At 44.7% G+C, this 24,715-nt stretch overlaps 1 protein-coding gene and 1 long non-coding RNA gene across 20 annotated transcripts in view; one reads left to right on the plus strand and one right to left on the minus strand.

The window, feature by feature from the left end:
• Nucleotides 1-24,715, minus strand: part of Myt1l (myelin transcription factor 1 like) — a 393,213-nt gene that overhangs the window by 69,118 nt on the left and 299,380 nt on the right. For 11 of the 19 annotated variants that reach the window (XM_085690815.2, XM_085690818.2, XM_085690817.2 and 8 more), the window contains 6 exons: nucleotides 20,373-20,507; nucleotides 16,571-16,661; nucleotides 14,795-14,902; nucleotides 10,896-11,110; nucleotides 3,688-3,938; nucleotides 1,454-1,693 (listed from right to left, as the gene is read on the minus strand). In XM_085690815.2, coding sequence (XP_085546941.1) covers nucleotides 1,454-1,693; nucleotides 3,688-3,938; nucleotides 10,896-11,110; nucleotides 14,795-14,902; nucleotides 16,571-16,661; nucleotides 20,373-20,507 — 1,040 coding nt within the window. The remainder of the gene's footprint in view (nucleotides 1-1,453; nucleotides 1,694-3,687; nucleotides 3,939-10,895; nucleotides 11,111-14,794; nucleotides 14,903-16,570; nucleotides 16,662-20,372; nucleotides 20,508-24,715) is intronic. The other 8 variants (XM_048439840.3, XM_048439831.3, XM_048439835.3 and 5 more) reach the window with 3 other exon arrangements.
• On the plus strand, nucleotides 15,179-24,472 carry LOC125404105 (uncharacterized). The gene is made up of 3 exons (XR_015738112.1): nucleotides 15,179-15,490; nucleotides 22,895-22,953; nucleotides 24,307-24,472. It is a non-coding gene; the product is annotated as an uncharacterized LOC125404105 (long non-coding RNA).

The raw sequence follows: 24,715 nt of genomic DNA on the forward strand, positions 1-24,715 counted from the left end.
GCCATGGCGGACTCTAACTCTCTGAAACTGGAAGGCCATTTTAACACTCTCAAATATAAGTTGCCTTGGTCATGTTTGATCTCAACAATAGAAAAGGAACTAAGCAGAGCCTCTGTTGAGTGAGACAGTGAGTACCTCTATCTTCAGTGTTCAGCAGGGAAGGCAGGGAGACCACGTGTCTTTGAGGTCAGTCAGGACTACACAGCACAAAAAGAAAAAGGCTCAAGGGAAGGCCTCTCTCTCTACCTGTTCCTTTTCCAGTGTAAGGCAGTGTTGGTTTGATAAGTGGGATCTACGCATATTTTTATTCAATGTATAAAGATGTCAGAACTTTTAGATTTGAGCATTGAAAAAAGTCTCCAGGTAAATAAAAGAAATTCTTGGGGCTAGGGAGATGGCTGAGTGTGTAAGAGTGGCTTGCCCTGTAAGCACAAGGACCCAAGTTTGAATCCCAGGCCCCCTTGTAAAAATCTGGGTATGGTTGTGGGTACCATTAACTCCAGCACTGGGAAAGGAGAAAGAATACCAAGAGTCCACTGGTAAGCCAGCCAAGTCAATGGTGAGCATCCTGTTCAATGAGAGAGCCTGTCTAAAAACAGCAAGGAAAAAGGTAGCACAGGAAGACACCTGACTTCCTGTTCTGAGCTCTGTGTGTGGGTGTACCTGTATACGCAATACCCATAAGCACAAAAGAAGAAAGGAAATGGTCTTGTCCAGTGGACAGTAGTAAACTAATCTAAAAATCCACACTACTTGAAAACAAATGCTCTAACATGGGAATCTTAGAAATGCTGCCACAAACAAGAAGTCAGAGGACTGTTCTAAGATATACTAGCAAGAAGTACAGCCTGGATGCTTGAGCTTATTTGTAGCACACAGTTAATACATTTTTATTTCATTTTATTTTTAATTAACTTGGGTCTCACTATATGGCTCAAGTTAGCCTAGAACTCTCCTTTTTATTTTAAAACAATATTTTCTCATTCCACATGCCAATCCCACTTCCTCTCACTCCCCCCCCCCCCCAATCTACTCCTCCGAGAGGGTAAGGCTTCCTCTGGGGAGTCAAAATATGGCACATCCCTTTGAGGTAGGATCAAAGGCCTAGAACTCTTGACCTTTCTGTCTATACTGCCCCAGGAAAATGCAGCACTGTTTTGTTTGAAAATAAAATAATATGCTTTTTTCTGTATTTCCTAGAGAAACCATTTGTAATGATGTACATTTATTAGAAAATAAAATTTGAAGGACCCCATAGTCTGTTTCTCTCAAATTGGTGTCAATTATACATTTCCCAAACCAACCAAGAATTTCCTCCATGCCCTTGTCAGCTAACGGTAAGATTTAGGAAGAAAATGCACTCTCTCTTGAAGAGTGTACAAAAATCTCTTCTTCACCAAGGCCCCTCTTGGGCTCATATCAAATACAGAAAGGGTCAAGGAGAAGGACTTACGGTGATCTCTTTGGGGTCATCCTCATCCACCCTCCGAGGCTTCATCTTAGTGTAGTCTACAGGCAAGTCCCAGCAATCCGCCTCACTCAGCTGAAAGCACCGGCTGCTCATCACTGCCTGCTGCTGGGGAGACATGGGCTCCAGAGGTGTCAGGACTGGGCAGCAGCTGTCTCGAGGCCTCTGCTTGTTCATGCTCAGGTCCAGGGTGCCATTCTCATCCACTTCCATGTCTGGGTTCTGCTGAAAGAAGGATGTATCACCCAGAAGGTCTGACAGGATGACTATTAGCTAAGACTGACTTTGTCAGCATAACCCTTCATTCCCCATACCCCACTAACACACACATGAACCATCATGGTCTGGAGGCAAGCCTGCTACCACAGGCTTCCCAGAAAAACTGCTTGGAAGATTCACCCATCCATGCATCTATCATCTATCTATATACCCATCCATTTATCACCTATCTAACTATATCTACTCCCTTCCCCCTCCATCTATCATCTATTCATCCATGTATTCATCTATCCTTCACCCATCCATCCATCCTTCCTAGATCCATCCTCCACCCTACCATACATCCATAATATACCAGCTTAATTTTTTCCCTTCATTTCACTGATGGTAATCATTACAAAGTGAGTGAGGAGGAAAAGGAAAATACTTGAATGTTGATGGAAGGATGGAGAAGGAACTAGAATTTTCCTTCTGACATTAGATCTGGTGCCATGAGATTTCCATTTCAAAACAAGTGATATGCACTAGAGTTCCCAAGACCTTATAGGGATTCAGTTCTGAGTTGATCTGGGTGTCCTCATATCTGCTACTGAGTCAAATGGGTAAAACATGAAAAGTGAGAACATGTGCGTGCGTGCACTCACAGACACACTGATGCACTGAAAGAGGTCAAGCTCTTCAAAGTCTGCTTTGCGGGCAGAGGAGTGAAGGTATTAAGAGGGCAGTGGACAAGCACAGTGAAAACAGCCCTCCATCTTCCCAGGAGAGTTCACTCTCTCAAGGAAAAATGTGACCTCCAGCTGGAGTGACCCTGTGGCCTCTGATGTCTAGCTACCGCTTCTTCTGGTTGGGCAGGTAGAGGACACAGGGGACAAGGGTTCTGTCTTTGGAGCTGTGTTCTTCATATATTTTCAGTGTTGTTCTGCCAAAATTCTGACAAAGCACCCCAGACTCTAAGCTCTGATACTAGTTTAGATGCATCATATTGGAACCTTTATCCCAAGACTAGTATTCTAATAATACAGGGGAGGCTCCTGTATTTATTCTCATGGGGAGTCAGGGCTTCTGTACTAGCCTTGCACTTCAGTTGTCCAGATGGTCATAAAGAGTGCAGGTCCCGACACTGTCCCATACAGCAGAGTAAAATACCAAAGGTGTGAAAACACTCACAACCTTTCTCCACTCACATAAACTACAGTGATTTATGACCACTCCAGTCAGCGCCCGGAGCCGCCAGATACATAGAGGGCAGGTGGTCAGTGTACAGGTTCTACCTCCACCACACTGCTTCCTGCCTAGAGCTCCGGGGAGACAGCTCACTCTCTTCCCTGCCCATCCTAATGGCTTCCTCTTCTGCTCTGAGTGCCAGCAGTGCTAAGTGGGCCAATACGGTGGAGGAGAGACCTCTGCTAGCTATCTTCGCTCCTCTGTCCATGACCCATGGCTTACCTGCTTCTTTCCACACTCATACACACACACACAAAATTAATAACTTAAAAGGGGGAAATGTGTATAATTGTATTATAATCTCAAAATAAAAAGATACTAAAAGATAGATTTCTTTAACAAATAAGAAAAATTATTTTCTTTTTTGAAAATAGAAATACACAATAGAAACCTTTCTTGAATCTTGTAGCACTGAGGGTACCACTGAGCTGTAACAGTATTGGCTGAGACCACAGACTATCAAAAGTGCAGTCAGATGTTACCTCTTCACTTCCCTGTCCTGGGTAAAGGGATAGCTTCACATTTATCTAACAATGCTACCACCAAACCTTCTTGTTTGGATGTCAAGCTGTGCCTCTCCTGGGATGTGTGTACCCTGAAGCTGAGATACCATAAGTGCCAGGGAGGATGGCTGTGTTTACGTCCCAGACACAAGCTAGAGCTGGAGGGGACCAAGACACCTGTCCCCTGTTCTGAGGCACAGCACTGTAGGGCTGGCAGTGAATACACCCATAGCCAGCACCCATGGGACACGGCTGAGGCCTTGGGCATACCCGGGCAGTGCACAGGTCCTGTGGCTTGGTGGACAGGTTCTGTGGCATTTCACGGCAACGTGTGGACAGGTTGAGGATGGCCGTGGCTGCCATGTGTGCAGCTTCCATGTCATGCGTGTAGTCAAAGCTGCTCTTGCTACACGTGCTACTGGCGCTGCTGCCACCGCCACAGCTGAGGTTGCTGCTGCTGCTGGGTGCATAGCTGCTGGTGGTGCTGCTGCTGGGGCTGGCATTCTTGCAGTACCGCTTGGCTGCAGAGAGAGAGGACAGTGTGGTTACCCCCTGTACTCAGGATGATGAACACACAGCTGGTCCCAACCCACCCATCTTTACACACACAGAAATGGGGGTTATTCATGAAGAACCCAGATTCTGCCCATTCTGCACTGTGCATGCTTGAATGAACAGAGAATTGGGGTGACCTTAGGAGAGGATCACCTTGTTTTGACAGGCTGCTCATGACTGCTCTGGCATCTGCCCACTTGGGTAAGACAGGCTTGGCTACTATAAATGACTAATCCTTTGGTAGAGCCATTAAGAGGATGACCACTCTTTCTAGCCATATGTGGCTATGGATACCAGCTGGGGTTTAGTGTCCCCTGTGCAGTTGACTAAGATTCTCAGCATCCCCAAGAACCACCACTAAGGCTGTAGGGATGATGGGCTTTGTGAAACTGTTTCTGGCAGGGTACACATAGCAGTTACTGTTAGCCAAACACCTCTATCCTGTAATTATTATACAGGCTTCTGGAGTTTGAGAGAAGAATGAGCTTGGCATGTCTGAGGACAGAGATATGTCCCTGGTAAATGTGGGACACCAGAGGGTACTGGGGTCAGCTCTTTATCTGCCTGCAGGGGTCTTTCCTTGCAGGTCCCTCGATCAGCATCCTTTTATGCCAGCAACTTCATAAAGAGTTAGCAAGGACTTGGGAGTAGGGTTAATTTTCAGAGTTGCTTAGCGTGTCTCTCCTTAGTGGTTGATATATCAGGATGGGTCCTTTGCACTAACACAGAAGCAATCCTAGTTAAGCTCTCTTCACTCTCAGCAAGACTAGAAAGTCAACATAGAGACCCTTCCCAGCCTCCTCAGAGAGAGAAATTCAGGGGACAGATAATGTCACTAGGGGCCGGGGATATACATGGACCTGCTTGGCTAGGCTGGAGCAATGCTTAGGGTTATCTTTCCCTCATGAGCAGTGGCTACCTTAGCCATTCTTGTTGTAACTGTACTTGTGCCCGTGAGAAGCCTTATGGATGGCTACTGTTTCCCGGGCTTGTGGCCTCAGGGTCATTAGCTGCTCTTAACTGAGAGACTGATATTGGTGATTGTCCTCCAAAGAGGACAAAATACACAAAATGAGTCATAAACCTTCCAAAAGAGCTAATACAGGCTTTGAAACTCATACTATAAAATCATCTCCAAACACAAATGAACAGCCATAGTGAAATGACCCTCATTGGTAATGTGAGTCTTGATTAAATGCTGCCTGGTTATGACTCAGAAGAGTTATGGTATTGGGAAAACATTTTAATAAAACTCAGGTAACTTCAGGTGGGGCCATAACAACCAGATTCTGGGATAAGAGTGACCACCCCATTCTAACCTCAGCCCTCACACTAGGAAACAAATTGAATAAGCAACTGTTTCATCCAGATTCCTTCCAAGGGCCCATAGTCAGTTTCCAATACAGCTCACGCAGGGCAAACAGTCACTGGGGCACACTGTTAACTCTGCTGGGCCTCAGAGGAGCAGAGGGGCAGCGCCTGCACCGGGTGGGTGAGGGGTCGGTAACCACCTGTCCATTCTCTTCTCTCTCTTCTGTAAATTCCGTTAGTATGATTGTAGAACTATGGGTATGAACAGTGGATTTGCAACCAAGAACAGCTTATGGCAGGGTCACTGAGCAACTGAGCAAGAACAGTACTGGGGGCCTAGGCAGAGGCCTGCACATGGACACTGCCATGCTTTGACATACTGTGGATGTGGACTCAAGTTAATGATTCTGCGTCATTAAAATTTTTGACAAAAAAGAAGAGCATGAAAATTCTAGAAAAATTCAATATTCATGTTAAGATGTCTTTGGGATAAGGCTTTCCACATCACTCAGGCTGGTCTGGAATGGAAGAGTTCTACTATATCTAGTCTACTCTGTCTGCCCAGCAAATCAAGGGCTGGCATTACAGGTACTTGTTACCTCTTTCCAAGAGGGGTTTATTTTGCTTTCTTTTTCAAATGGGGAAGGATAGCCACCAGTCCAGGAAAAAAATAGTTTGATATCTCCTTATTTCATTTTTGAGACAGAATATTCCTATGTTGGGCTGTGTCAGAGCAGAATGGCATCCCTACTCAGGGCTGTGGGGTGGTCCTACTCAGATACTTGGCACAGAGCCAAGGGAGAGTTGGCAGATGTCTCTGGAATTTTAACTATGTCTTGCAGCATCCTGTGTGATGGTGTGATGATGATTGCTTTCCAGGCCAATTATAGCAGATTCTCTAGCTTCCCACCTCCCTGTGGATTCTGCTGTATATCCACTTCGCAAATGCAGACACTAAGGCTGTCAGGGCAGCAGTGGACAGAGAAGCATCCAGGCCACAGTGCAGGAGCATGTGTCCTGTACTGGCCCCAGCATTTCATCTGCTCAAAACACTACACCCGTGAGCAACATTTTATTAAAATAAATCTTTAAAATGATAGCATTTCTCTTAATTTGGTCACTTTCTACTATCTTGAAGTTGGAAGGGTAAATATGGTGGTGCACGCACTTTTCCGGTGGTTGAAGTCATGGAGATGATGCCTGCATTCTGACAAGCGGGCAGTGCAGCAGTTTAGCAGGTGGCTGGATTGTCAGTAACTTCCAATGCACCTGCTCGTTTCCATCACTCACACAACCAGGGTGATGTTCACATCTGCACTGCTCCTCTTACTGAGTCTAAATAATACTTTTGTTTTATGCAAAATAAAATTAACAGAATCTATTCTTTTAAGTAATTCAAGAAAGCAATGTTCTTCATCTTGCTAACATTGCCAGATGTCTACAGAACTGTCAGTCTGAGTCACTAAGGCCATACTCAGCATGACATTCATTCATGATGCTGAGGTCAAAAGTACTGCTTAGTGAGGGCATCTACCTGGGATGCTACTGTCACTGTCCTCACTCATGTCTGACTGGAATAACAGTGGCACAATACACATTACTTTTTCTTAGCAGAAAGATCTACTTCACATGAAACCATGTATCCTAGAACAGGTGATGGGGAATGAGAATGTGAAGGCTTCTCCCCTAGAGGCCTTCAGTGGGTGATAGCCAGGCAGCCACATTAATTGCTGCATCTGCTTACACTCTGCCCCGACTGAAGAAGACAGCATATCATCACGGATACCCAGGGCTAAACACGGGCTGCCTTCAAAGACTAAAAACCTAGTGGCAAAACCAACACAAAACCTGCAGTTAGAACCTCCTCAGCAGCCTACTCTGTTTGCAGAAATTCCCACACTCCTTGGATGGTACCCATCTATTTTGCATTTTCAGTTTCCTTCAGGGAACAGACATATGACTATACCATCATGAGTTTTTGGGGAAAACAGACAGACAGGAATATAGGGGCTTTCAGAAGGGGAAATGGCTCCCTGAACCCTTTACTTCTATGTTGTGCACTACAAACAGGCAGAGATGAGGATGCAGAATCCTCCATGGAAAAGAGGATATGTGGGGGACCAGACCTAAGGAGGGCCTGATTACCAGCTCTGTTGGAGTCATTGTCTTCCTAGCCACCCCCATGGTAAGACCTGAAGACTCTGAGGACCAGTAACCTTGTCCACTGGAGCTACTGGTATGCTCCTTGGTGAATTGACCCATGGATGGGACACAGAGCTCCACTGCAGGCAGGCAGTATGTCTGGAAAGGACACAGGCAGCTGCTGTAATAGGCTGGAAGGCAGTCATCAAATTAAGCCAGACACTGGGTGCTGCATAAAGAATATGCAGAAAAGGCTCAAGAGAAAGCTTTTTTCAGGCAGCAGAAGAGAAGCAAGGCCTAGGTATGGCTGTGGCAGACAGAAAAACCCATGCTACAAAGGGTTAATGTGGAGGACCTAGGCTGATGGGCCAGTTGCCTGTTGCTGGTGTCTGGGCTAAGGTGGGAGGGCTGGTCTGGAAGGTGTATTGGCATTGGCGGATGACACGGCAAAGTCTCATAGAGAATCAGAGGTTTGAAGACTTTGGAAGGGGGAACAGTCTCAGGGAAGAGGCAAGAGTGGGGCCATGGCAGTCCTGGGATCTAACCAGTTGTAACAAACCTAAGGTTATAAGTTGAGTCCAAAGATGTAACACCTGGGGCAGCAACTTGTCCTGAAAATGACCTGGTGGCAAAAATTTGAGGCTATGAGGTCCAGGAGTTAAGTCCTGGACTGTGCTACCAACCTAGACAACAGGCTAGACCACAGGTGAGATGGAAAGTGACCATGGGCTCATAACCACAAATAGGGAATTTAAAAATGCATATAATTTCCACATGAGATGCTCTTCTTTTGACTTTCTTGTTAAAATTTAAAGACATAAGAGCCATTCTTAGTGCTCCATAGGGCAGGGAGATGCAGACTTCACACTCATGGACTGCACTGTCCCCTCCCCTCCCCTCCCATCTCATCCTGTATACATCTTCTTCCTATGGGAGGTGTCCCAATCCCCACTGTGACAGAGAATGAGGAGACTGTTTCCTTAGCCCCCACAGCTGTACCTTGTTCTTCCTAGGCCACTGTGTGCTTTCAAACCCATGGGTATCCCTGTATAACAAGCCTACTTCAGTTCTGGGCACAAGTGCACCAACTGCCCCTTGGGGGCTTTCATCCAGCCCTTCAGACACAATGGACCCTGATTCCCTATGCATGAGTACACGTCACACATCTGTATTTTCCATCTCACCTATGAACCCTTCCTCCCAGAAAGACAGACCAAATAGACTGAAGGTAAACAGACAGCGACCACTGGTGAGGTGTCTGGGAGAAGCAAGTTGGAGGTTTGCTGGCTGCAGAGGAGGCTAGGAAGGTAGAGCACTGACATATAGGCCCCATGCTGCAAGGAGGCTAGGAAGGTAGAGCACTGACATCTAGGCCCCATGCTGCAGAGGAGACTAGGAAGGTAGAGCACTGACATCTAGGCCCCACACCTTAGCTGTACCACTCTGCACCTCCAGTGTGCCCAGTCCTTGAGATCTATAAATTCTATGTCAGACCAGGATTTATATGCAAGAAATCTCTCATTTTCCCAAGAGCATGAGATACATTCTTTGTGTGTCTAAAAGAAGTCTGAGGAAAACAGAGGGCGCTGCCATAGGCACAGGGATGGCTTTCCCAGGTGGGGTCTTCTACATAGCCTTGTGACTCGAAAATTTTGTCCAGGGCAGGCCCTTTTCAGATATCACTGTCTGCCAGCAGAGACAGTTGGAGAGAACTAGAACTTTTATTTGTTTTCCCAGAAAGCTGTGGTGGAAGGCTGCTCTTCCTTTTCTTGGTTTTCTGAGAATCTAATGTGGAGGTTTAACTGAGCATGCTCAATAGATTGGTCTTTTCTGGTGGACCGATAGAAAGTGTAACTCATTTCAAGTTTGCAAGACAGGTATCTATCTGGCTTGAGAGAATCAAGCTCAATAAATATGCTCACTCCAGTCTTTATGGTGGGAAAAAGAGTATACACAAACCACCTCATTGCCACTGCTCATCACAGTGGCCTTGAGCAGGGACTCTCAGTGTTTTGGTCCCCCTCTACTCCCAAGGAAGTGAAAACACTAGAAGGTTCTATGATCCAGGACCCTGTGGCTCATAAAGTGCAAAGCCACAGCCCAAGCAGAATCACTTACAGACCAGGAATGGGTGTATGGCTCTAAAGACATCATGACACGCCATGACCCTAGCTGTGAGCCCAGGCTAAAGTCAGTAAGCTGAAAAGAGAAAGTCTTGTCCAGCTGTGTGACAAAGCACATGCCACAGCCTTGGAGTAAGCGTGTGAAACTGATCATCTGACACAAAGATGAACTGAATCACCACATGATGTCAGAGGACTGGAAAGGCTACCAACTCCATTCACATCTGTGTGAACATAAACTTCTTCTGGTCCTTCATTTGCAACTGAGTGTATGAGTGAATTACAGGACTTGAAACCAACAAATTATTACCAAAGAGACAAAAAAAAACCCAAAATACTTATTTCTATGACATCGGCTGCCCTACCTTTCTTCTTTGTTCTCTGTCTGAGTATTACAGAACTGATACACATGGGTAATCAATATGTTATGTCAAAGAAATATTAAATTTCATTCACTAAACAAATTACTTGTTTTCTATGTAAGAAATAAACACAGATTAGAAATATATGTAGCAGCTCATGTTGAACTTTAAGAAGTTTCTGAATCCCCAGACTCTTTTTTTCAGAGAGGGCCCTGATTCCTTAAAAGCCTCTCTTCCTCCATCTGCTAGAAGGTATCAAGCAAGACTCTGACATCATCAGGTGCTTTGTAAGTAATCTGTGCCATCAGCTCTAAAAATGCAGTGATTCTAAGGCTCAGGACAAGTGCCCCGCCTTCTTCCTCAATATTCAGACAGAGAAGGAACTCGGGCCTGGAACTCATAGAGCTGACTGGGTGGGTGTTACAGTTATGCCTGTGTATCAAAGAGCCATGCATATCTTTTAAGAAATACTAATATACAGAGGATGCCAGGGATTCCACCTTCACTGGTCTAGGGTACAGCCTGTGCATAGATCTTGAGAAAGGCCCTCTCCTCAGAGGCTTCTAATGTGTACCTTTGAAGAGCCCTGTTAATGTGGAACTTCTCAAAAGAGTTCAACTTGTTTCTTCCAGTGAAACTTGTCTTGGATATTTGCCTTTAAAAAAGCTTTTTGGATAAAAGTACCAGCTCAGCCACACCTCAAAACATAGAGAGCCTAGGGCCTTGTTCTCTACAGCATATAAATAGCCAGAAGCCAGGGCCTTGCAGTCACTGCAGAAAACTGTGCCCCTCCTACCCACAGGTGTGTCCACCTGTCCCTCCTGGGCCTAGTGGCTTTCAGCACAGGGCTGTGCCGTGTGTGCTGTGCCCCTGGCCCCCACTGGGTAAGGATGAACCCTGGCTGATCTGCAGGACATGGATACACACAACAACAACATCATCAATGGCAATGTGTCTCTCATGTATAAGAGTGTGCACCTCCTACCATCGTCATATCCTTTGGGGGATATGTCCCTGGTTTGCACCTTGGGAGCTATGGCTCTTTTGCCATAAGTATGGTTGTCGTAACTGTTGTACTCAAACGAAGTCTTGGAATATTTCTCAAGCTCCTTGGCCAGGTTGGAGCGCGGTGTTGTTGTGGGGACATTGTTTCTGTAGCCATACTGAGGAATCTCAAGTTGCTTGACAAAGCACATTGGCCTGAAAATTAAACAGACAACAAACAACGCTTGCTTTCTCATGGCTGTGCATGCAACATGATTCACATTTATCCTAGTACATATGACTTCCTTCATGATTTGGGACCTTTTACAAGTTATGACTTAACCCTTCCCCCAAAAAAACAGTCTTACTTAGTTATATATCATAAATAAAGTATCTGCCTAAAAGTCAATACTGGAAATAAAGAGAAATAAAATGTTTAAAATGTGTTTTATCATTTTCTCTCATTCTCAGGAAGAAGGTGATGGAAATGATGCCCGAACGGGAGGCATTGCATCTGTGGAGGTTACAAAGGGGAATGGAATCACACAAACTGACCCTGACTCCTGTGAAGTTTTCCTCCAAACACAGGAAATGAAAACACTTAGGGACATAGAATGAGACAGAATTGGACAGAATTTATTTAGCTGGGTATTAAAATGGAGCTGTAGGAAAACCTTTGATCAAATATTCATGATCTTTCAATGTTTTTTTTATCTAATATTCCTTTCTTTTAGACTTTAGGATAAAATATTAAAATGGATGAATTTTTGATTCTTATTCCTTTACTGATGTTCTGTCCTTCGTGTCTATTTCGTAAGTGGAAATCACTTATGACATAAAAGGTCCCCTTATACTCTTTAACCAATGTCTGTTCTACAGCATAGATATGAATGGATAAGTGTTTATGCCTGTCAGTATCAAGTCTTGTCACCCACTGACTCACATTTTTCTAAGGTAAAATATTGTTAAAAGGGCTTGCAGTCATCACCACACCAGCATCGTTTTTTGAACAATCTATTTTAAAACTTCCTTAATTTCAGGAGGGCTTACTGATCACTCTAATTCTGATTTATGGGAAACGTTTAAAAAAAAATAAGATCCCAAGAAAACTGGGTGTTTCCGCACGAAAAAAAATAAAGTGACTCCATGGATAGGTGTTGGCTCACAGCCTATTACAAAGGACGAGAAACTCTGTCCTGTTAGGATGCACACCGGATCTACTGCTGTACCTCACTGGGAAATACTGCCGGTTCGCCATCCTCAACACCGCCGCTGTCTGCCTAGGTAGGAAACGCTGCTTCACGCAGGGAAGCGGGGGCGGAAACTCGGCCGGAAATGCTGCTCCTCAAAAGCCTACTGTTTCTCGGTGGAAACTTGGCCGGAAGGAAAAGCGGCTGGAAGTGCTGCTGGAAATACCGACTGCTTCTCTGTGGAAACTCACCGGAAATGAGGCCCGCTCCTCGGCCGGAAGGAAGCACAGCCTGCTCCTCGGCGGGAAGCATGGCCGGAAACACTAACTGTTCCTAGGCCGGAAGCATGGCCGAACGCACTGACTGTTTCTCTGTGGAAGCGCGGTCGGCCCCATACCTCCCCGGGCATCAGGTGCTGGGCCACGGCGTGTGAAATAGCAGCTGTTAAAAACTGCTGAAATCTTGGTATAATTTTTAAGTATTTAAAAATGGACGTACTTTGCCCCGAATTTTACACGGCATTTGCCATTTATTTTAGTTGCTTAGGTTTTGAAAGCAGCTCTCACTGAGTGGTATTAGAATGTGAATATTACATTACTGAACTATATTCTTTCTTTTTTTGGCTATTATAACTTTTGATGATATTCATCCATATATGTAAGCTGTTTTTTCACTGATTATTTCTTAAATTTTATAGTTGTTTTTGCTTTTATTCATTTTTTTTTTTGTGGTACTAGACTGAACCTAGTGTATAATAGAGTCACACCTTTGGTCCCTTCCTGCTGAATTCTAGGCAGTCTACCACAGAGCTGTGTCTCTAGGTGACCTGGCCTTTCTATGTCACTCAACAGTATCTCTATGTCGCTTTTATGATGGCACAGGTTGGGTAAAATGCAGCCTCAAATTACCAGCTTGCTTGTCTTCAGTTTATCAATTCAGCCAGGTTACTTCTTGCCAAAGCAATACAATAACTGGACTGTCATTTGAGGGCATTTTATTAGGCAAGACAGTGCTTCATGAATGCATGAAGTTCTGGCCTTTGTAGTTACTGTCCTCTCCCTCCTGTTTATGTGGTGCTGGGTGCATCTGTCCACTGCACCAACTCAGAGGGACCCTGAGTCATAAAGCCACAGAAACAGTACGATAGGGTGTACCTCAGTTTTGATCGTCAGGAGGGAGGTGAAACTTGCAGCTACCTATATGTCTTATTAGTCTGAAGGACCAAAGAGCTTCTCAAATCACCCAAGCTCAGCACTTGCTATGGAGGAGGGAGACTCAAACCTGCACCTGCGTTTGCAGGGCAGCCGTGAAAGGTCTGTGCATGGAACTCTGTGCCTTTCACAACTGGCTGAATCTGACAGAAGAAAATGAGTAAATTCTTCTAACTATAAACTATGCTCACAATTTCCTACATTTCCCTTGGTGCAGGGGGATCCTCATGCTACCATTGATTAATGGGCTGAGCATTGGAGAAGTCTTACAAGCTGTTATGTATTCAGTCCTGTCCTGCAAAATGACGGTGACAGCAAATAGGGACCTGAGAGGCAGACGAGGGGCTCTTCAAAGTTCTCATCATAGTGTACAGAATATCAGAAGTCAGAAAGGGGTTATCTTGGAATAGAGGGGTTATATCTATTTTCAATTTTCTTATTTTATTTAAATATTTTAAATTTTCTATAAATATTTTTAACCTGTTGCCACAGGAGAAGGGAAGTTTAATTGAAAAAAAAAAACCCGTGAAATACTAAATGAGGACACAAAGACATTTCTTCCTCTTGTCTAGTGATTTTCTCCAAATAACTTCTCCAAAAAAAAAAAAATACCTTTTGCAGAAGCCAAGTGCTGTGCCTACGGGAAAGCACTCATCATGGCTCTTTAGAGGCAGCCTGTCTGCCTCAGAGCTAGCACTGAGTTTTTGGCTGTGGTGTGGCATCCACCTAACCAGATGTATTCAAATGTGGCTATTGAGATGATAGCTAGCACCCGTGTCCAGAGACAAAGACATTGTCACGAGACCGAGGAAGAGGGCAGAAGTCCATTGACGGCCCGAGATCGCATGAGATGCATGTGAAGCCGGTGAGGAATGGTGATTTCTTTCTCTACCAATGCTCGTCTTCCCGAGTTTGGAAAACGGGAGTTCAGTCCTGCTCCTCAGGCCTTTCCCACGCCACCACGTGGGGCTAAGTGACTTCAGGTAAGTCATGAGCCCTGCACTCTGAGTGTCTTGCCTGTCAGATGGCAGTGATGCCACCTACTTCCACCCACGTCTTAGGGTGTACAAGGATAGAAGGTGATGGCAGCTTTGATGACTTTTCGTACGTGAAACTTCTGTGATTCATGTTTCTTGCATTTTCAGAAAGAGCAGTGCCATTCCTAAGTAGGGGATGCACCTTGCTCCAAACTGAGATACAATTACATTGGGCTACTTAACACTACTAATTTTTAAAACTTCTCTTTGATTTAGCATTCCTAGAATGATGAATTATCAGAGCTACAAACAATATAACTATATTCATTTCTCTCAGTTCAAAGGCCATACTGAGCCCCTGGAGACCTGGGAGTTACACTGACCTCCAGGCTTCCACATAAATCATGCATAAGGGAAGGCACAAGTCTCAATTTCTAATATGAAATGTCCCAGACACTCCCCATGCTGTGTCTTAGATGGATTCTGATGGAATTCCATGAATGACACATTTCTGTTAAGTACCTGAGGACGCGGTCTGAGGCCTGGTTGGACTTGGACACGTCACAGCTCTGGTGTTTCTCTTGGGCCTTTGCCAGTTTTTCTGCAGCAGCAATAGGGCATCCAGAGAGGCTACAATGATAGAAAGATTTAAATTGATGGTCAGAAATGCCTTGTCACACACTGATACACCCACCACGTTTGTCTCTCAGCCAGCCAAGAAGACCCTGAGGTAGATGGAACTCAGGGAGTTTCCCAGCCTGCTTGGTACTCTGCATTCCTGGGCTCTGGCACACAGCTCTGATGGCAACAGCAGGCCTCTCCAGTGGGCATGCCAAATTCCCAGAAGCAAATGCACAACAAGCTGGTTAAAATTCCAGGCAAAGATTCTGGAGTATCGGCCACTTCTGGAGGACGGGCAGTGGCAGCTACAGACAGTTTTTGACAAACCCGAGAGAAGCAGTCGGCTGCCTGTACCAGAAGATGGTGATCTGAGCTGATGACACAGAGACATCTACCTGCAAGGCGTCAGGGATTCTGACAGCTTAGGAAGGGAAGGAAAAAGAAAGGGAGGTGCAATAGGAACACCCCAGGACTGCATCTGCTTGTGTTTAGTAACTAGTTCAGGTAGTCAGTAGGGCAGAGGAAGCAGTGAGGCTTCTTTGTTTGAGCTGTCCTCAGGAAAGCATGGTATCTGCATGCTGCCTCCATGTGTTCTAGGTATGTATGGCTATCTATCCAAATGCACATATGTATTGAAGCCAAAAGAAGGTACTGACACTGGGGGCTCATTGCACAGGACTGTGTGGGGATCTCCTGCATAACTGTAAGCTCCTTCAGACTTAGTACCAGAGACGGTCCACCGGGCATAGAGCTGTGATTTATTTTATTATAAACTTAACACCAGTAACCAAGCTGCTTGTTGTGACTAACCAGTCAGGCAAAAATTAAGAGAAATATTACATCTTCATGTGTTTAGGAAGAAACCTAAGCCATGGAACAAGCCTTAACAGAATCACACCCTGCTACTTCCATAAAGAAGTGATTTTTGATATCACCTGTATTCTCAGAGGACCTTGGCGTCTCTGATAATGTCTGAAGGATGGGGAAGAAAGCTGGACTTGTCACCGTCCTGAATGTGACTTTTACCATGTCTATTTTCAGCAGTAGTCCAGCTAAAGCCATTGATGTAGAGTACTGACACCACCGGTGTGCCCCGACCAGAGATTGGGACATCTGCTCACATTTTAATGATGCCCATGCTATTGGCCAAGGGATTCATCAGAATTCAAGAGCAGCCAAGTTAGTCATCTGGATTAGCCTGCTGGGTTCTAGCTCATTGTCTGTCATGTAAGTGAAAGATAGTCTCTTCCATGTGGGGAGATGATAGACCCTTGCCAGGTCTCTTCCATGTGGGGAGATGATAGACCCTTGCCAGGTCTCTTCCATGTGGGGAGATGATAGACCCTTGCCAGGTCTCTTCCATGTGGAGAGATGATAGACTCTTGCTCTCTCTCTTCTGGTCACCATCATTGTAAGCAGCTATGGCTTCCCTCTTGTGAGGAAACAGTGTTCGTTTATACCACAGATGTCAATAACTAGAGAAATCTAATCGTCAAAAAAGGACAACCACGCCTTTGACCTTCCTGTACATGGGTGCACCTGACTGACCATTTAGGAGTAATGTATGAGGTCCAGCAGTCTCCTGGGGAAAGGAGAGAAGCCTGTAGCTAGGGCTCCCATGGGGGCGGGGTTGTGGATGGCTCCCTCTAGCGTACACCCCAGCAGAGTGCGGCTTACCTTCTGTGCGAGTTCCTGTTGCTATTCACATGCCCTCGCCCTGTGCAGCCCGGAGTGGGACACTTGAGAACATTTTCATGCATGGCAAGAACTTGACAAAGGAGAGGCAAAGAAAATAGCCCAGCATTAAAAGAGAGAAATGATGAGAATACAATATGCAATTGTTTTAACAGGTTAAGTTAGTTTACAAAAGACAGGCCTACAAACGTCTGTGATGTGCATGGCCAGGAAATACATGTGGGACGAGAAAGAAGGTTGTATGATTCTACTCAGGCATGCAAAGCAGGGTGCACTGGCAGGGAGCCACGGGGGTCAGAGAGCGCCGAAACTGAATAGTCCCACGTGAGACAGAAAAGCAAGGGCCACCCTAGTGTATCCGATGGGTAAGCACTGGATGCTCATCAGCCATGTAACAGCACATAGCCGGGGCGCTTTAAAGACATGCCTGTGCTTTGGAAACACATGGGGTCCTCAAACTCTGATGTGAGTGAACAGAACTTTAAACCTTGTCTTTAAAGTAAGCCATGTTTGTTTAGGAAATTAGTATCTTTTTGTGCTCTCAGTAGAATGAACAGGAATAGTAAGATCTCTGCATTTTTACCACATGAAAGCAACAATTAGGAAGATGAAAGAGATGGCCCCCAGAGCACAAGGACACTGCCTCCTGCCACCCATGAAGGCTGGTCCTCATTGACAGCTCCATCCTATGTGTCTGCTGAGACTCGTGGGGTTAGGAGTTTTGGAGAAATCAAGACAGCTAACTCCAAAGATGCCTGCTGGCTACGTGCTCTGCCTCTCTGAGCTGGGTGTCTGCAGACCCCAGTGGCCTCTGTGGCAGTCCTCCCTGCCTGCAAAGCCTGACTAGGGTCGGTGGTCATGTGAGGTCTGCTCACCCCTGTCATTTCCCCCATTACAGTGTCTTGTTGGCACTGTGTTCAGTTTCTGCATGCCCTTGTTGTACCTGGCCATGTTTAGTGTCTTATCAAGGTGGAAAAGTCAGCATTTAACTCATGTCCCGGGGGGCAGGGTCTGGGGGGGATAGGAGATCTTTTTTCTGAGGAGTCCCTGTCTCATAGGAGAATGTGCCCTCTCTTTGAAGTATGCAGTTTTGCTAGTCTTTCTACTGTCCTATTGCATTGCAAGAATGGTCCATATTTCTCTTCACCTTACTATGTGCCTTTCCTTCTCCTTATGCTAACTATTTCTATTACAAAGTCTTCCCTGGAGAGAGCAGACACCTTCCAGGCTTTACTCTGTGGCAGAGTTCAAGTTGCTGTCTCTGAATCCTGCTTAGTGGAGTCCATACCTGTAGTGGCATCTGCTTCTTCCGTCTGCAGGCTGCGCTAGGGGCTCTGCCTCAAACCATTTCTCCACTTTAGTTTGTAGTGCTGCCCCTCACTACGTTCCTTCAATCTTTCTCTGGGGTGTCTACAGAATCTTTCAAACAGGAGGCCCAATGACCTCTATAGCTCTTCTTCCAAGGCTCCTGTTTAACCTCAGCCATGGACATCGCACCTGGAGCTTTTGAGAAATGCTCTTTTACCTGGTTTACAGATCCCCCCATTTCTTTCTTTACCTTGCCTTTCCACACAAGCCTATGTTTGGGCTCATTTCTCTCCTAGTTCATGCTTTTCCCTGGCAACTCATTCTTTTTTGTACTAGGAGTGCACACAGGGCACCACCCAGTACACCTCCTTCAGATACCCTCCCACACTGCTGTAAATCTGTTTTGTGGATGGTAAAAGCAACTCTGGCTCAGCTGGGGTCTCTATTATCAGAACTGCCCTCTGCCGACCACTTAGTTTGCTACAGCAGAAAAGTTGCCACTTAATTCACTTGGGTGGAAATGGGCAGGGAGGCTAGTCCAGAAAAACAAATGATGCTACCCACTGTGGAGTACTTCATTTATGTATTATTTACCTTTATAGTCTGTGGTGTTATAAAGAACTACTCATGGGAAAGTAGTTAGGGTTCCTCTGTACCCCTGTGCCATGGGTACCCTTTGTGAGAAAGGGTCTCCTATCGACCAGGCTGGTGTCAAACTCAACCTTCCTGCTCCTTCCAAGTTCTCGGATTACAATCACACACCATGCCTGGCTTTAGAAATGCTGTTTTGCAGACACCTAGTTTGTAAGACCATGTCAGACCTGAGTCCTACTTTCTGCCTGCTAAGACGGGCCCACATGTGGTCAGCCAGAGCAGGCCCATTCAGTTTCGAGCTCAACAGAACACAACCCGTAATTGAACCACATCTAGACATTTCCCATCAAGAAGAATTCTTATCCATTGAAAAGGATGAATATGGAAGGTTAAAAAAAAACCTATGCCCTGGAAAAAAAAAATCCCACCAACTTCCTCCTAAAGCATGAGTTCTCAGCCCTGGTGCCTCCTCTTGTACTGAGAATCTGCAACATGCCTGATGCCAGGAAGCAGGTTAGAGCTGAAACAGGAACACCAGGCCCAGGGCTTGCATTGGTGATGGGTTTGAGAGTTGGCATGGGTTTACAGCTGAGTTCAGGCCCATTAATACTTGCTCAGATGAACTTTAAAGTACTGAGCACCACCTATTGCCAGCCAGTGTGCTTCCCTTGAAAGAGAAAGAAGATGGAGTCAGATTCCCATGTTCTTCATCTGGTAAACAGGGTAGTGCTCCCTGGGAGGGTTATGGCATTGAATGGGCCAGTGCTTGCATTTGCCAGCCAAGCACCCACCACAGTGCTCACATGTGGAAGCCGCTGTTATCAACCATGCGTCTCCCTGTCATGTAACACACGGGATTGTAGACACACCTGGATTTGTTTATTTTTACAACTTTTTCATAATTGTTCTCAAGACAGTTACAGGAAACATACACATGTCATTTTAGTAGGCATCTGAGAACCTGGAGTCACAAGACCATCTGAACATATTTCAGCAGGGTGCTTAGCTTTCCCTGCTTCTAATGTTAAGCTGATATGAGAGCTGCCTGCCCTCTGACTGGTTTGCTTCTCAGGCATTCCAAAGGTGCTCATGGTAACAGCTTGGTCCTCCAAATGCCTTTGGCTATTGAGCTGGGCATCTAGTTACACCTCCTAGCTACCTTCCCCACTGGAAGCTGAAGTCTGTGCTTTGGACAACTGATTCTCTTTGATTTTACACAGTTGCTATATTTCTTGCCAAGAGAAAGGTAAACAAAAAGGACATATATCATTTTAGATGTAAAAGGAACACCGTTTCGCAGATTCATTTTCATAGCTTCATAGCCTTGGAACCTATCTTCTAGAAAGAATATGTAAAAGAAAACCCCACCAGATCCAAACCTGCTCATTTTTTTTGATATCTTTAGTGTGCAAATGCCATAGCGCCTGTGCTAGGGAACAGGCCACAGTGAATGCATACACCTGGTGTACATGCCAATTGGATAATATGCAGTAGTTCAGGAATTTGGACAGAAATCCCAAAGATTTCCTGGGATTTCTAAGACCAGTATGAGTGGGTTAGAGGCTGACTAGTTTTCTGTAATGTGTGAGACCAAGTAGAGAAATTCCCTGCCTAGGATAATGGAATAAGTAGAACTGAGGACTAGCGCCCAGGCTGACCTGGGAGCCTACTCCGGAGACACAGCTGCAGGGTGAGCTATTCTTGGGAGCTGGTACCCAGAATATCCAGAAGATGTATGGGGAGGCTTCCTGAGGTGCCCTCCAGGCGGAGAAAGGGTCTGGTCAGTGACAGCTTCACTGAGGTGTCATGAAGATGAGGTTGGGGGATGATTGACAGAGCCAGAGTGCTTGCACGCCCCGGGGAGCGGCGAGACACGACTTACTTTCTGGAGGGACCCTATCTTTGTGCGGGCATCCAGACAGACTGCGGTGATGCGGGTAAAGCCCAGTTACGTGGCCGGTTCCATCACACCCGGGGGTTGGACACTTGCTCTCTCTCTTTTCTGTTCTTGAGGGATCTAAAAGCGACAACAGGTGTCAAGAAAATGAATGTTTACCAACTGCAGACTCTGCGGTTATCCAGCAACCTGAAGAGACCTTTGCTAAAGAGAGAAATTAGGCAGGTGTCAGGGCAGGCTGGAACATCAGGCCTGTGCTTCATAGCTCTAGGTGTGGGTGGTATTTCCAACCTTGTACAGTGTAATCAGGAATCATAAATTATTTTGTTTTTTATCCAAAAGTTTAAAAAAAGCACCGGCTTCTAATCTTAACTCTTGATTAATTGGTTTCCCGTGTGTTACATGATAAGCTGTGTTGCTCAAAGAAATCAATGTAAATAAGGATGAGACAGTGACCTTCTTAGAGAACAAAGCTTCATAATTGTTTTCATTCAGCAATTTCTCCATATACTTCAACCAGAGTGAGGTGCTGCTCAGAAACCCTTCACCCGATTCCCTCTTTTACGTGCTCTGGTCTCACATGCCATAAACCGCAGAATTTGCCTGCAGACTTTTCCCTCTGAGGTTAAGCAACACTGTTTCTTAGCATAGCAATTCAGCGCTCTTTTGGAAAATCGACTGAACTCTCAGAAGGCACTGTAAGCAAATGACAGAAAGGGTGGCGATCCCACCTGGCAGGGTGATGGGCAATCAAAAAACGCTTCAGAAGCCGCTGGAGCAACCATTTGTTTTGATTTCTTCGTCTGTGCTTGGGAACCAGAGGAAGGCTCGTGTAATGCTGTGCATGCACACACAAAGTAGGAGGTCAGGCTGATCTAGAGCGCTGCCAGCTCCTCTGCAGCGCCAGCCAAGAGCCAATCAGAGCAGACGTTTGGTCCAGGATTGAATGCTGGATGCCAGAGATGTAACGATATCCTGATAGAGTTTTTTTTTTTTTTTAAACACCCAGATCAACCACAGTTCACCCTCATGCATCACAACAGTTCTAGAAATTGTTTCTGAAGGCCAGCTCAGGCTGAATTCTAAATCATAGATTGTGACACACCGTATTGTGGAACACGTATTTGAAAACCAGTTGCTCAGGTCACCAATAGTAGCTATTACGTTTGCTTCAGCGAATGCTAGAGTTAAGTTTTCACTAGTTTAATTCTTTTATATGAATAACTTATTAATTGGGCCAATCATACTAGAAAATAATGCTCTACTTTGGTTAATATTTATATCAAGAAAAAATATCTTGAGTTTGAAGTTTATTTGCTTAGGTCTTTGAGATAGAATGTCACCCTGTAATCCAAATTGGTCTGGAACTCAACTTTGTAGCTCAGTTTGGCTTTAAACTCAGGGTACTATTCCTGCCTTAGTCTCTTAAATACTGGGATTGCAATCATGAATCACGATACGTGGCTTGATTTTGAAGTTTTTGAACTCTTACTGGCCTTACTGTGTTCCTTACAAGCATGATAGATAAACAACTCCCAGGATCTTCCAAATGGTCTCCTGTTGAAGCGAAGGGCATCCCCTTTCCTTTTCTGTGAACATAGCATCTACATAATGTTCCTGTCAGGTGCTAGAACCACCCCAGTCAGCACTGGTGTGGAACAAAATGCTGGGCATTGCCAACTGCTGTCCTAACCCTACACTTGCCTCATGGCCTCTGCCAACAAACTCAAGAGTAAGTCCTGACATTTCTTTTCTATAGATACAAAGTAAAGCCTAACATTTTGTTGCTCTTTGAGTAATTTCATTATACTGAGAGAAGTTAATCCATGTCATTATAAAATAGTAATCACACAGTAACAATTTCAAAGGACAGCAGTGACAATTTAAAATAATTAATTGAAGAGATTTTTAACTAGATAGTAATGACTTTTACAGGATTAAAAAATTACAACTGTTACTATTCCCTTTCATCATAAAGTAACTGCTTCATTAGGACCCCAATGTCTGTTACAAATAACATGGTTTCACAGATTTTGAAGCAGTTTTGAAATTAAGTGACGTTTATGCTTTAAAAATGGCCCAGAACTCTCTTGGGGTATAGAGACTGGAAGAGCGCAGTGTGCTCTCAGTGCGTGGCTGAGAGGGGGCCTGCCATTGCCTTCACTGTCTCTTTCCCTTAATTCCTTGTCTCTTGCAATCCAAGTTCATCTTTCAAACAAACAGGAAACAACGAAACAAACACAAAACACGGGCACCCAAATTAGAAACCTTGCAATGACTTAACAGAAAAAAAAAAGTGTGCTCACTTCAGCTTATTCCCCTTTTGCCCTGGAGGGTGTGTGTGTGTGTGTGTGTGTGTGTGTGTGTGTGTGTGTGTGTGTGTGTGTGTGTATGTGGAAGGCAAAGGAGCTAGCCTTTGAAGTGTTGCTCATTAGTACCTTAATGAAGTCCTTTCAGTTAAGATGTCTGGAATGAGAATAGGTATATGTGTTCTCTTATCTTTACAGAAGGAAGAGAGAAGCCTCAATCCAGCATCTTGATGCGATGGGCAGCTTCAGGCATGTTGGTGAGATATGATCCCACAACTTGAGTTTTTTTTTTTTTTTTTTTTTTTAGAGAGGCTTTTAATCTCTTTGCTCCAGTTTTTTTTTTTTTTTTTTGTGTGTGTGTGTGTGTTAGTTTGGCTTTGACTCTGAATGCAACTATAGTTATAGTCAAGAAAACATGAAAAATGTTGTTGGAAAATGCTGAGAACTTTGGTCAGAAGTAAAGTTGGGAACCGAGAGAAGTGGTTACCAGTGCCTTCAACTTCATGAGAAAATGCATGCTCCCAGCCTTAGCATTCACTTCCCCTTCCTCATGTAGGGGAAGAAGCAGTCAGGGCAAATTCCACATTTTTGCATAAAAGCAACATAATAGCAAACAGAAAGAGCTGTGTGTTCGGTGGATTACACAAACCAGTGAAGCCACGGTGATGCAGAGACTCTCGTGTGTAATTCGCCTCCACACATGGTCACTCGCTGTACTTCTCAAGACCAGAGTTCATCCTGGGACTACTACTTAGAATTCTAAAGCACGAGCCTAAAATATATCTGAACAACAGCAGTCATGTGGGGAGGCATAACTTTTCTAAAATTGTTTGATTTTTATCATTCTCAATATCCAACTAAATATCTCTTAATTGGGGCCAGATGGTGGTGGTGCATACCTTTAATCCCAGCACTTGGGAGGCAGAGGCAAGTGCATCTCTGTGAGTTCATGGTCAGGCTGGTCTACAAAAGCTAAAGACCTAGTTCTAGGATAGCTGGGGCTGTTGCCCTGAGAAACCCTGTCTTGAAAAACCAAAAAAAAAAAAAAAAAGAAAAAAGAAAGAAAAAAATAAACAAAACTTCTTAATTGTTATAAGTTTATCACATCTTATTCAAATGGTAGCGCCATCATTTAAACTCATGTGCCCCGTTCCATAATGTTTTAAGGAAAGCCTGAGGCTCAATGGCACCAGAATAATCTATTTCCTCTAGAAAGGAATGTCTTCTTGTATACACTCCTCTGGTGGTCTGTGCTTGCCTTTGTAACGGAATGGAAAGCCCATATTCATCCAGGCACTAGTCAACCAGGAACTCTCAGAGCTCTGGCTAAGGCTTCTGCCAGCTTGGACTTGGTCATAGCCATGCCCAACTGTCCATGGAGCTATGAGCACACACCTATGCCACGATAGGGATGACAGAGTTTTTCTGATTGTTCAGCAACTGATTTTCAAACTGAATTCCTGAATCTCATGATCAGATTCATAGTGAGGAAACTGTATATTCATAATGTACAGAACAAAATGAAAAGCAGGAAAAGGAACATTTTGGTGATAATACAGAAAGGATTTAAGGAACTAGCAATTTCATTTTTGAGACAGTTTCTTTCATAGTTCTGAGCCTTGTGAGGAATCAACCATACTGAAGTGCTTTACTCTGTGAAGCTAAGTCAAGACTTGCACCAACTGCGGATGGATACAGACACTGCTATGGACACAAAGTCACCCCATCAGGTAAGTTATGTATGTCGGCAAATATGTGCTCCCTGATATCATAAGTTAAAATTCAGTTAAACAGTCATGGGATAGTTTTAAGAATTTTTTTTAAAAAAAATAATACACAATATTTGAAAACAGAGGCTCGACTGTTTCCCCAAGTTAATGGGACTAGTAAGGAAAATAAGCATTCTGGGGAAATTACTGTTGGTTTCAGCCATTACTGCTCCCTGCCTTGCATGGCAACTAATTTCCTGAGTGAACTGTCATAGAGAATTCACGTGCAGCCACTATGCCCATCCTAGAT

This window comes from Myodes glareolus, chromosome 6 (assembly GCF_982192425.1).
Source record: "Myodes glareolus chromosome 6, mMyoGla1.1, whole genome shotgun sequence".
In the NCBI taxonomy this organism is placed as follows: domain Eukaryota; kingdom Metazoa; phylum Chordata; class Mammalia; order Rodentia; family Cricetidae; genus Myodes; species Myodes glareolus.